Here is a 13,457-nt window from a genome sequence, read left to right as displayed (position 1 = left end):
ATTTATGCTTAATAAATCCATAGCTTGTAGTATGTATCCACAAGCCTCACGCCTCTTCTGTTTGTGCAGTTTGCTCTGCTGATATAGTGTGCTCATGTCAGCAGACATGAGTTACTGATTTACATCGGAGCCAGAGGTCAAGGGATCTTCGCACGATCCGGGGGGGGGGGGCTAAAATACCCAATTTCCATGCTGTTAATGCCATTAAAGGCATGGAAGCTTAAACTGAGCCTGGAATATTATTGGCCGTCGATACAAATCCCATAGTACTGACATGATAGACTCAAAATGCCTAGTTCCTGTCATCATTCCAACAGCATCATTCTGCACTGGCTGAAGTTACCGACTTTTTTCAAGAGCAGTCCTATGTAAAGCACATTACAGTAGTCTAATCTGGAGGTTACTAGAAGATGAGTGACTTTGGCACTGTTCACCTTTGTCCGTAAGAGCTATAAGGCGAATGCTGCATGCACTGTATCTCCAAGCAGTGAGAATGGTACCTGGAATAAAGGTCACTGGAGACTCTGGTGTCTTTTATGGTATATATAGCATTATTTGCACATATGTACAACCTAGGCATAAGATGGAAGGGCTCACAGCTGTAAAGACTTTTCGCAGGGGAGAGACATGCTATTTTGCTGTGAGTTAGCATTTTCTTAGGGACACAGGTGGCGCTGTGGGTTAAAGCCTCAGCGCCTAGGACTTGCCGATTGAAAGGTCGGCGGTTCGAATCCCTGCTGTGGGGTGTGCTCCCGCTGCTCGGTCCCAGCGCCTGCCAACCTAGCAGTTCGAAAGCACCTCCGGGTGCAAGTAGATAAATAGGGACCGCTTACCAGCGGGAAGGTAAACGGCGTTTCCGTGTGCAGCTCTGGCTCGCCAGAGCAGCGATGTCACGCTGGCCACGTGACCCGGAAGTGTCTCCGGACAGCGCTGGCCCCTGGCCTCTTAAGTGAGATGGGCGCACAACCCCAGAGTCTGTCAAGACTGGCCCGTACGGGCAGGGGTACCTTTACCTTTACCTTTTAGCATTTTCTTTCCTCCTATTGGGCTCTTCCTGTGTTCTTATCAGCAAGGGACTATGGTTTCCAGACAGTCACCCATCAGGCACTGATCAGACCCAGAACTGAAGGAGCATCTCCACCTCCATCGTCCAGCCCAGACACTGAGGTCCAGCTCTGAGGTCCTTCTGGCGGTTCCCTCCCTGCAAGAAGGGAGGTTACAGGGAACCAGGCAGATGGCCTTCTTGGTAGTGGCACCTGCCCTGTGGAACGCCCTCCCATCAGATGTCAAGGAAATAAACAACTATCTGACTTTCAGAAGAAATCTGAAGGCAGCCCTGTTTAGGGAAGTTTTCAATGTTTGATGTTTTTAATACTCTGTTTGGAGCTGCCCAGAGTGGCTGGGGAAACCCAGCCAGATGGACGGGGTATTATTATATTATTATTATTATTATTATTATTATTATTATTATTATTATTATTATTATACCACTTAGCAGGGGGTTAACCAGACTGGGATAGGTGGGATAGCAGGCTTGTTGGTTTTTGAATGTCTGGTATAGAGTTTTGTTGTTCTGTATGGGACAATGACAATAAAGATTATTGTATTGTATTGTATTGTACTGTATTGTATTGTATCGTATCGTATTGTAAGAGGAGAGCAGCTTCTGCTCCCACTCTGGGGCCTTGTTTGTGTCTGCTTCTACCCCTTTAAAAGCTAGCAAAGGCTAGAGAAGATGCCCATTTTATTCACACGGATCCTGGGCTGCTCTGACCCACAACTGGGCAGAGGTGCAATGATAGAAGATTCACATGCCAATTTTCAGCCAAGGTCCTCAAAGTAGCTTACAACAGGGGTAAGTTCGCACTCCATGGCCACTTGAAAATTGCTGAGGGCTTTAGCAGACCACTTCATAGATTCCTCCACCCCCCCCCCCAGCTTGTTGTAGCCTTTGCAGTGTTCTGTTCTGTGCATGAACTTTAATTGTATTTTTATTGCTTCTTTTATAACTTAGGTTTTGCATTTTATCACATTCCACAGAATGAAGGCTGCAATACAAAGAATTGCAAGGAATAAGAGCAGGAACTAAAATACAATTAAAAATCAATATGTTTAATGGGATGGGGGTAGCCTCTCCCATCTTCACTCATTCTGAGAGCTGGCTGAATTGGAGATATGATAGCCATCTTCCAATATCTAAAGGGCTCTTCGCATGAAGGAACAAGCTTGTTTTCTCCTGCTCCGGAGAGTAGGACACGAACCAATGGCTTCAAAAGCTACAAGAAAGGAGATTCCAACTCAACATCAGGAATAACTTTCTGACGGTAGGAGTATTGTAAGAATTCTAAGGTCCAGTGGCATAGCGTGGGGGGTGCAGGGGGGGCCGGGCGCACCGGGCGCAACATCTGGGGGTTAGGGGGCGCAAATCCACGGGTTAGGGGGCGCAAATCCACGGGTTAGGGGGCGCAAATCCACGGGTTAGGGGGCGCAAATCCACGGGTTAGGGGGATCAAATCCACGGGTTAGGGGGTGCAAATTACTTGCCTTGCCCCGGGTGCTGACAACCCACGCTACGCAACTGCTAAGGTCTCAAATATAGAATAAATATTCATAAATGCGCACATATCTAAATCTATAAACCATGTGTCTGAAATAGTACAGGAGAGCAATCCTGATGCCATTTTGACTCTCCCAATGACCTCAAATATTCCTCTGCAGTAAAGGAGGCAAATGTCTTTTTGCTTACACAAGGAGAAGGGGACGACAGAGGACGAGATGGTTGGACAGTGTTCTCGAAGCTACCAGCATGAGTTTGACCAAACTGCGGGAGGCAGTGGAAGACAGGAGTGCCTGGTGTGCTCTGGTCCATGGGGTCACGAAGAGTCGGACACGACTAAAGGACTAAAAAACAAAATTTTTATTGAGGGGTCAGCTGCCCCTCCCTGCTCCCCCATTGGCTATGTCCATGTTGAACTAAATAACTCTCAGGTCCCTTTCAGCTCTACAATGCCATGCTTCTATAATGGGGTTTCCTATTTCTCCCAGTCTTTTTCAGTGCAAACTGTTCTTCCCGTTTCTGGCCAAGGGACGGAGCAGCTCAGAACCCCTAAAATAAAACATCTTTGCGTGTGCGCGTTGAGAGGGAGGCTGCGCTCGGCTTTCCAAGGGTTAAAAATGAAGTGCTCTGGATTCCTAGAGAGGACAGTTCCATGGTCTTCCAGACCAAAAGCCCCTCCCCCCAAAGTCCCTTCCTGCAAGAGGGGGGGGGCACGGCTTTTGTGTCTCTCCTCTCTAAGTGCTGCGGGGGCGGCGGGGGCTTAAGGGATCTGGTGAGTCTTCCCTCTCTTCTCCAATAGTGTGCATTTGGGAGAAGTGGCGGGGGGGGGTCCCAGGGCTGCAGGGGGAGGGTGCATGCCCCCCCCGGTCAGCTAATGCATGGGGGAAGCCCCCTCCAAGACACAACCCCCAAATCCGGGAGCAGAGGTTCCTCTCCGCTTCCCCTTTGCAAAGCCAGGCGGGGGGCGAGTTTTACATTTAGGTCTGCAACTGTATTCTTCTGTAGTTGTATCAATTCGCAGCTTGGGGAGGGATATTGGGGTCAGGAAAAAAAGAAAATGGAATGCAAATAAACCGATGAATGAAGAAGTCACATTTATGAACAAGGATCACAGGAATAATAAATGATACAAAGAGAGAGAGAGAGACCAAGCCTTCTCATGTCGTTTGCATATCACATAAAAAAGCACAATACATTTGCAGCAATATCTACAACATGTGGTTCGTTTTCAGTGGTCCGTGTAGACGTTCTTGGTTCGCGAATTGGTTTAAACAAAGCCGAAAACAAAGGAGGGAACAGGATAGAGCAGAGTTTACAGCATCACATAGCCAAATGCTATATCTAGAGACTCAGGTTAATTATGTATAATAGTGATTTTTCCTCTTATGTTACCAATGAAACAATATGAAGTGTTGGTCTTTTGATGAATATGGGGGGAGGGGTGTCGAAGTGAATATAATTTAAATTTAGATCAACCAGATGGAGCAAAACGCTGATTGTGTGTGTACGTGTGTTTGAGGCTTTCTTTTATTCTGTGTTTAGTCTGTGTTTATTAATGCAAAAACCCTGAGGGAGAAAAAAACCCCTGCAAATTCCAACAAGTCCCACCTCCACCCCCCTTTGTTGAGGCTTTATTCCCCCCCCCCCCCCGCAGTATTAAGAAATATTCAATATTGAAAAGTGTCAGGAAATTATAGCCACAGGAACAGGGCAGGTCCTGAAAACACATGTCTCGTGTTTCAGGGGAAGGAGGGGGTTTTGGACCAGTTTCTGAGTCGCCTTCAAGGGCAGTTGCACAGAGAGCGCATTGCAGTAATCCAATTCTGATCCACAGCATGGCGTACCATGACCACATCATCTCTGACTGGCTGGCAAACTAGCCAGAGCTGGAAATGGACACTGCTAGTCACCGAGGCCGCCTGAGTCTACATGCTTGTGTGTGGGTAGAGGGACTTGGGTGGCGCTGTGGTCTAAACCACTGAGCCTTGGGGCTTGCTGATCAGAAGGTCGGTGGTTCGAATCCCTGCGATGGGGTGAGCTCCCGTTGCTCTATCCTAGCTCTTGCCAGCCTAGCAGTTTGAAAGCACGTCAAAGTACAAGTAGATAAATAGGTACCACTGTGGCAGGAAGATAAACGGCGTTTCTGTGCGCTCTGGCTTCCATCATGGTGTTCCGTTGCGCCAGAAGCAGTTTAGTCACGCTGGCCACATGACCTGGAAAGCTGTCTGTGGACAAATGCTGGCTCCCTCAGCCTGAAAAGCGAGATGGGCGTCGCAACCCCATAGTCGCCTTTGATGGACTTAACCATCCAGGGGTCCTTTATCTTTTTGGGTGGGTTATTATTATTATTAACCCCTAACTCTAATGCAAACCCGTTCTTCACCCGAAATTCCCAGGGCAGATTACGACATTAGAACACAGTATTAAAAACAGTTTTTTTAAAAAAACTGTTTTACAAGCACATTCCTACAATCATAATTACAGTACTTCTTTACTTGTCCAGGTGCTAGAAAATGAGATGGAAGTGGGGGGGGGATGTGCAACTGAAGTGGGGGTGGGAGAGGGAGAGAAACTTTTTAGGACCCTGAGGTTAGGATCCACATTATAGCCTAGTGTCCAAATTGAACTACGGTAGGTACAATTCACTCACTTGTCAGTCACAGTTCTGACTCCGTTCATTGACTGAAAACACTGAAAGGCAGGAGCAACCCCGGAGAAAACTGGACAGACACACACACACACACACCCCACTGATTTGCAGCACCAGACTTCTGGGTGGAGTGGGGAGGTTAAAGGGGGAAAGTAGTTGAAGAGGAAGAAGAATAGTTTGGATTTGATATCCCGCCTGTCACTCCCTTTAAGGAGTCTCAAAGCGGCTAACATTCTCCTTTCCCTTCCTCCCCCACAACAAACACTCTGTGAGGTGAGTGGGGCTGAGAGACTTCAGAGAAGTGTGACTGGCCCAAGGTCACCCAGCAGCTGCATGTGGAGGAGCAGGGAAGCGAACCCGGTTCCCCAGATTACGAATCTACTGCTCTTAACCACTACACCACACTGGCTCTCTTAGTTGGTCTGATGTGAATGATTTTTATGCTAAGGGGAGGCTGAAGTTCTGTTTATTTTTGTCTATTTGTTAATTGGGGGGGGGGTCTGAGTATTGCTTTTTTGTTACTTGAGTACCGTATTTTTCGCTCTATAAGACGCACCCAACCATAAGATGCACCTAGTTTTAGAGGAGGAGAACAAGAAAAAAAATGTTTTCTCCCTCTCTGCTCAGCGCCTCTCCAGCAAAGCGGGAGGAGAAATGGAAGGGGCTTCGTTTCTCCTCCTGCTTCACTAAACGGGCGCTGCACAGAGAGTGAAAGCTGTGCAGTGTCTCTGCAGCGAAGCGAAGCCAGGAGAGCAAGAGGGATCAGTGCGTACCAATCCCTCTTGCTCTCTTTGCTTCAGCGAAAGCCGCGCAGCCTGCATTCGCTCCATAAGACGCACACACATTTCCCCTTACTTTTTAGGAGGGAAAAAGTGAGTCTTATAGAGCAAAAAATACGGTATGTTTTTTGCATTGATGTTATGTTATATGAAATATTAATATATTATATGGTTCCCCCATCCCCCCCCCCATGGTAATATGTACAGTCATACCTCAGATTACAGATGCTTCAGGTTGCGTATTTTCAGGTTACAGACCGCCAAAAACCCGGAAGTACCAGAACGGGTTACTTCCGGGTTTCAGCGGTCGTGCATGCACAGAAGCGCCGAATCGCAACCCACACGTGCGCAGACACGCTGCTGTGGGTTTTGAATGCTGTAGGTTGCGAACGTGCTTCCTGCACAGATCACATTCGCAACACAAGCGTCCACTGTGTTGCGTGTGTATGTATGTTTGTTTTTTGCATATGCTGTAAGTTGCTTGGAGACCTTTGGGTGACAAGCAGCTAATAAGTCTAACAAATGAAATGAAATGAAGTGATTCATCTCAAAGAAATCGCTTGAGTTGCCTGTACATTTTGCATTGTAGCTTGCTTTCTTTCTTTCTTTCTTTCTTTCTTTCTTTCTTTCTTTCTTTCTTTCTTTCTTTCTTTCTTTCTTTCTTTCTTTCTTTTCTTAGCTCAGAGTCCAGGCTATGGTGCAACCCAGCTCTGGTTCCTAGCAGGACTTATCCACACTTGCTCAGGGAACATTTTCCTTCTCCTGACAGTGTATTAATTTTATGATAATGTAATTGCTTTGCAGAACTTGCTGGCACCCTTAATTGGGAGAAGCAAGACGTGGCAGAAGACAAAAGGATTCCTTCAGATCTCCTGGAGTCGTCCTGTGAGCACAGATGGATGAGCAAGACTGGCCTGGCCCTCGAGAAGGAAGAGGCAATACCATACAAACCGGGAGCACCGGGGGATTCTGGGAAAACTCAGTGCAGAAGATCCTGGGTGAGGAGGACACCCTCAGCTCAGATGTGCAGAGCCAGCAGTTCAGGCAGTTCTGCTACCAGGAGGCCAAAGGACCCCGAGAGGTTTGCAGCCGACTCTACCACCTTTGTCGTCAGTGGCTGAAGCCAGAAAGGCATACGAAAGCTCAGATGCTGGACCTGGTGATCTTGGAGCAGTTCCTGGCTGTCCTTCCACCAGAGATGGAGAGCTGGGTGAGGGAATGTGGAGTGGAGACCAGTTCCCAGGCAGTGGCCCTGGCCGAAGGTTTCCTCCTGAGTCAGGCAGTGGAGAGCAAGCAGGCCACACAGGAGGTGAGAGAGACTTTCATCTTATATATATAATTTTTATTAATTTTCAAACATATTATCATGTATTCCACAAAGTTTCATCACTTATACAATCTTTTTGGACTTCCATCAGCACCTCTGATGATCTTCCATTTTTTTAATTTGTTCTGCATTTCTTACATTCATATTGCCTTAATTATCATAACTAACATCATCCTTTTCATTCAATAAAGCAATAATTCCAATTATTAACCTTACAAAACTTCCTGTAAACCTACAAATGTAATTTGGTCATCATAACTACTTTTCAAATAGTCCGTAAATTTACACCAATCTTCGGTGAATCTCTGGTCCCGCCAGTTTCGAATTCTTCCCGTTAGTTTATCTGAGAGAGACTTTCATCTTCATGGGCTCAGAACATGAGGAAAGGTACCCCATGAGTCTCTACTGGTCGCCTGTCCTTTTTTGGAAAGCATCCAAGGAATGATAATTGGATATACCTTGCCTCTGCTGTTCCTTTTCTAATCATTCTCCCCTTTCTTTGTTTGCAATCCTTGTTGCTAATTCAGGGAGCGAATCTGTTTGTAGAATTGTGCATGGATTACTCTGAGGCAGAGAGATTGGACACCAGACAGAGGCCACTGGGTAAGGGTGAATGATTTTCTCTCTCTCAGTTTGGTCGCATTCTGTTGATTTTTGTTATGTACTGAAGTTCTTGCCCTGGACCAACAGGGGGATACTGTAGATAGTTATGCAAATAAGGGATCGAAAGTGACGTTCAGTGATTGGATAGTTTTAGAAAGTTGCTACAGTTACGTTGTACTGGAGCTCTATATAAGCAGGCTGGCTGAACCCTTCAGTTCAGTTCTATTCTGGCCTCTGAATAAACAAGAGCTGTTTGAAGAATCGCTGTGTCGTCTGATATGTTCACCCACAACTTAACAATTTTGAAACTAATCCATGGGTTCCTTTAATCCTTTGTGGGAAGACACTTGAAGCCACGGGCCCCAAGGAGAGGGGATGTATTTTTACGCAACTAAAATATGAAATGGGTACAAATGTCAAAACACCCAGCAGGTGAGACTTTTTCTAAGGCCGATTTGTAGGTTAAGAGATGCACCACTTGACCTTTGAGAAGCATGCACTAAAGGCTTCTCGCCTGCCCTTGTTTCTCACAGGTGACAGAATGATGCTGGCAAGACCTTCTCATCCATCTTTTCATCGTGGCAGAGAGGAAGCAGATCAGGTAGGGGGAAGGAGCATTGTGGGAGAAGAGGCAGTGGACTAGGGCAGTCAGCGCGCCACTGGGCCCAAACAAATCTCTCTCCTCTGGGCTTCTGTCAGAGCTTCCTTTAACAATGGCTGAAAAGGCCATTCATGGCAGTTTATGTGCTGAGAATAAAAAACAGCCGCCTCACCGTAACTAGCTTTCTAATTGTCGCTAGTATTATTTATCAATAGTTGAAGTTTTTATTTATATGTTTATCGTTTAATGCTGAAGTACGCTTCTATGCAGTTTTACAAACCATGAAAAACAGTGGCCAGGATTCACCTAACCAGCTCCATCAGTTGCAAAACAGGGCTCTCCCCCCCCCCCCATGCACTCCTTGAATTTTATTTATTTATTTATTTATTCTTTTATCCATTCATACATACATACATACATAACCCACCCATCTGGCTGGGTTCCCCTAGCCACCCTGGGTGGCTCCCAACAGAACATTAAAAACACAATAAAACATCAAACATTAAAAACTTCCCTAAACAGAACTGCCTTCAGATGTCTTCTAAAAGTCAGATAGTTGTTTATTTCCTTGACATCTGGTGGGAGGGCTTTCCACAGGGCAGGTGCCACTACCAAGAAGGCCCTCTGTCTGGTTCCCTGTAACCTCACTTCTCGCAGTGAGGAAACCACTAGAAGGCACTCGGCGCTGGACCTCAGTGTCTGGGCTGGACGATGGGGGTGGAGATGCTCCTTCAGGTATACTGGGCCGAGGCCGTTTAGGGCTTTAAAGATCAGCACCAACACTTTGAATTGTGCTCAGAAACGTACAGGGAGCAAATATAGGTTTTTCAGGACCGGTGTTATATGGTTTCGGCTTTAGGACATTGGGAGGGTACCCCCCACAGAACAGCACAAGGGGAGAGGAGAGAGGAGAGCCTTCCAGCTGGCAAACTGGAAAGCTTGCACAGACAGTATGATTGAAGAAGAGTTTGGATTTGATATCCCGCTTTATTACTACCTGAAGGAGTCTCAAAGCAGCTCACATTCTCCTTTCCCTTCCTCCCCCACAACAAACACCCTGTGAGGTGAGTGGGGCTGAGAGACTTCAGGGAAGTGTGACTGGCCCAAGCTCACCCAGCAGCTGCATGTGGAGGAGCGGAGACGCGAACCCGGTTCCCCAGATTACGAGTCTATCACTCTTAACCACTACGACACAATGTGGAGTTCCACCCAGTTACACAAAGATTAATAAGCATCATTAAAATACACAATAAAAGAATTCCGTTAAAATGTTAAAATAAACACCCAAAATTTAAAATGTGCAGCAAAACAGTATCATTAAAGCAACGTAGCAATTACCAGGGAGAAAATGACAGAAAAATATGAAGCAGATATGCTGTCCAAGAGGAAGACATTTCCCTTTTTCTTTTAGGGTCCAGTGCGCTTTGAAGATGTGGCTGTTTATTTCACAGACGAGGAGTGGGCATTGCTGGATCCTGACCAGAGAGCTCTGCATAACAAAGTCATGGAGGAGAACTGTGAGATGATGGACTCTCTTGGTAAGGCTCTCTGTTGGATTGTCATACCTGTTTTGAAATTCAATACGTATTGCTATGTCATAAAGTGCCAAGATTTTGACGTAGCTCAACAGTGCCACCCAAATCATTTGGGACACTAACACCCCCACAGCTAACCTTGAATGGAAGGCTATATTTTGTTTTGTCTGTGAATATTATTCCTCTGGTTTTGCCTTTTTAAACAGTCTGCTCTGAACCACCCCACCCAGGCCTTCAGAGTTGTTAGGGGTGTTAAAGAAACTTCTATCAAGTTTTTTTTTTAATTTTGATTCTGTCAGTTTTTGGTTGACCAAAGAAACTACTGACATTGAAGATGCAGCAGATTCCATGATGGAGCCAAACAAAATCCCTTCCAGAAAAGAACCAGGTTTTTCAAATCTCAGGTTCCCATAAATATGTCAGCTAATGGCAGTCAACAAAGGCAGTGAACCCTGTAGGAAGACCTCGCATCTAAATCCAATCAGTTCTTCCTCTTTCACAAGCATTAATTAGCAGTGTTCAATAATTTGGGGCTACATTATTTTCTTGAGGCTCTAATCCATTTCTCCATTTGCTGCAGGTGGGGATGAATTGGAAATTAAGAACAAGGTAGTTCACAACAAAATCCACACATTGGAGAAGCCATCTAAATATTTGGAATATGGAGAGAGCTTCAGTCAGAGCTCCCATTTCGCTTCCTATCAAAGAAATCCCCTTGGGAAGAAACCCTATCAGTGCTTGGAATGTGGAAAGAGCTTTAATACAAGCAGGAACTTCCGTCGACATCAAAGTATTCACCGTGGGGAGAAACCGTTCCATTGCCAAGAGTGCGGAAAGAGCTTCAGTCAGAAAGAAAGTCTCACTTCTCATCAGAGAATTCATACAGGGGAGAAACCGTATCATTGCTTGGAATGTGGAAAGAGCTTCAGTCGAAGTCACCGCCTCACTTCCCACCAAAGAACTCATAGTGGGGAGAAACCATATCTCTGTTTGGAGTGCGGAAAGAGCTTCAGTCGGAGCGACCGTCTCACTTCCCATCAGAGAATTCATACAGGGGAGAAACCATATCAGTGCTTGGAATGTGGGAAGAGCTTCAGTCAGAAGGAAAGTCTCACTTTCCATCAAAGGATTCATACAGGGGAGAAACCCTATCAGTGCTTGGAATGTGGGAAGAGCTTTAACACAAGCACAAACTTCCGTCGACATCAGAGAATTCACAGCGGGGAGAAACCCTTTCAGTGCCAAGAGTGTGGAAAGAGCTTTAACACAAGCACAAAGTTCCATAGCCATCAAAGTATTCACCGTGGGGAGAAACCATTTCAGTGCCAAGAGTGTGGAAAGAGCTTCACCTGGAAGGAAAGTCTCACTTCCCATCAAAGAATTCATACAGGGGAGAAACCCTATCAGTGCTTGGAATGTGGGAAAAGCTTTAATGCGAGCACAAACTTCCGCCGACATCAAAGTAGTCACCGTGGGGAGAAGCCGTTTCAGTGCCAAGAGTGTGAAAAGAGCTTCAGTCAGAAGGAAAGTCTTCTTTCCCATCAAAGGATTCACACCGGGGAGAAGCCATATCGTTGCTTGGAATGTGGGAAGAGCTTCAGTCAGAGCGCACCTCTCACTTCTCATCAGAGAATTCACACAGGGGAGAAACCCTATCAGTGCTTGGAATGTGGAAAGAGCTTCAGTCATAGGTCCAATCTCACGGCTCATCAGAGAATTCACAGCGGGGAGAAGCCATACCACTGCTTGGAATGCGGAAAGAGCTTCAGCCAGAGCTCCTACCTCACTTACCATCAAAGAACTCACAGCGGCGAGAAACCTTATCAGTGTTTGGAGTGTGGGAAGCGATTCACCTGGAAGAAAAGTCTCACTTCCCATCAAAGAACTCACAGCGGGGAGAAACCCTATCAGTGCTTGGAATGTGGAAAGTGTTTCAGCCAGAGCTCCAATCTAACCACCCATCAAAGAACTCACAGTGGCGAGAAACCATATCAGTGGCTGTGTACGGATTTAATTTTAGGAGACTTTCATTAGTATGAAGGTGAGGACTGCAACAGTGTTCTTGTCATTTGGCCACCCGGCACAGAAGGTGACCTTGTCTCTCAAAACCATGGAGTACACAGTCAGTATTTTTTCATACCATGTACCTAGATCTGTGAGGTGCAAGCCGTTGGCCAAGATGTGATTTGGCAACACTCAGCTCTCAATGCTGAGCTTTCCTTTGAAGACGCTGACGTAGTTCCGCTTCTAGAGCCTCCAGATTGCAAATTTGTGGTGCTTCTGACCTCCGCTGTCCTCCTCAACATGTCTAGGGTGGTGGTGGTATCAACTGAAGCTCTTCCTGGTATCTGCTAAACGCATACAGGACATCTGTCAGAAACTCCACAAGTTTTCCTCTGTGAGAAGGAAGGAAAGGATTCCCCTGTCCTCCTTTGATCATTCAAAGTACATAATGAGTGCATGCCGGGAGCAAAGAACTGTATCTATGAGGAAGAAAGAGTTCTCTTAACCACTACACCACACTGAGAGCCAGTGTGGCGTAGTGGTTAAGAGCGGTAGTCTTGTAATCTGGTGAACCAGGTTCGCTTCCCCGCTCGTCCACATGCAGCTGCTGGGTGGCCTTGAGCTAGTCACACTTCTCTGAAGTCTCTCAGCCCCACTCACCTCACAGAGTGTTTGTTATGGGTGAGGAAGGGAAAGGAGATTATTAGCTGCTTTGAGACTCCTTCGGGTAGTGATAAAGTGGGATATCAAATCCAAACTCTTCTTCTCTGTTCATTGAATCTCAAAGGTGGTTGGGAGCAACAGGAAGCAAATTTGTTTGCTTCAGCCAACTTCACTTCTCTTCTGCACATGTCAAGACACATGAAAGGAGGCTTAAATTGAACCGAGACTCTGAACAACACAGCTCACCCCAATGGCAGCATCCGACTCATTTTCCCATGCTGTGTGGATAGGACACCAGATCTTGACTCGTGGGAAATTTGTGTCAGTGTCTCACATATATTCCTTGAGACGGTGACACTGATCTACTTCCTGCCCAGTGTTAAACTGAGACTCATAACGGACGAGGTGTTGTTGAAACCATGCTGAGTGGCAGTGTGTCCAGTCAAGGTTTTGTGACCCGCTTCACGAAGCCTTGCGCCCCACAGATTGTCAGCTTTAACACTCCAAAGAAGTCTTGCTCTTCTTCTCAAGATTTGAAGCCACTTTGTCCAACGTATATCTTTTGTCTGTGTGTGTATCCTGGCTGCCAATCTGTATCACCTGTGGTCCCATCCCTTCAGCTATTAGTGAATGTGGATGTATCTATTGTAACATGAACATACACTACAAAATAGTTGAAGGTTCCTTCTGTTTACATACACTGTTAATGGTATACTAGGTTGAGAAGCCCTCCCCAGG

General features: G+C 46.2%; 3 protein-coding genes across 4 annotated transcripts in view; 2 read left to right on the top strand and 1 right to left on the bottom strand.

The window, feature by feature from the left end:
* Positions 1 to 13,457, bottom strand: part of LOC309365021 (macrophage mannose receptor 1-like) — a 255,572-nt gene that overhangs the window by 194,676 nt on the left and 47,439 nt on the right. The window lies entirely within an intron of this gene.
* On the top strand, positions 3,244 to 8,559 carry LOC309363211 (zinc finger protein 165-like; the record flags this gene model as incomplete). Its single annotated transcript, XM_081899317.1, has 4 exons — positions 3,244 to 3,329; positions 6,791 to 7,295; positions 7,841 to 7,916; positions 8,450 to 8,559. Exons 2-4 carry the CDS (start codon positions 6,882 to 6,884, stop codon positions 8,557 to 8,559), a joined length of 600 nt encoding a protein of 199 aa, XP_081755443.1. The 5' UTR covers positions 3,244 to 3,329; positions 6,791 to 6,881.
* LOC309364808 (uncharacterized protein) lies at positions 9,724 to 13,450 on the top strand. Its single transcript, XM_081902725.1, has 2 exons — positions 9,724 to 10,055; positions 10,633 to 13,450. The coding sequence occupies exons 1-2, from the start codon at positions 10,022 to 10,024 to the stop codon at positions 12,084 to 12,086; spliced, it is 1,488 nt and encodes a 495-aa protein (XP_081758851.1). The 5' UTR covers positions 9,724 to 10,021; the 3' UTR covers positions 12,087 to 13,450.

This window comes from Podarcis melisellensis, assembly GCF_964234715.1.
Source record: "Podarcis melisellensis genome assembly, chromosome: 2".
NCBI lineage: Eukaryota > Metazoa > Chordata > Lepidosauria > Squamata > Lacertidae > Podarcis > Podarcis melisellensis.
Note: the sequence above shows the minus strand (reverse complement) of the source record. Positions and strands in the feature narration are given on the sequence as shown.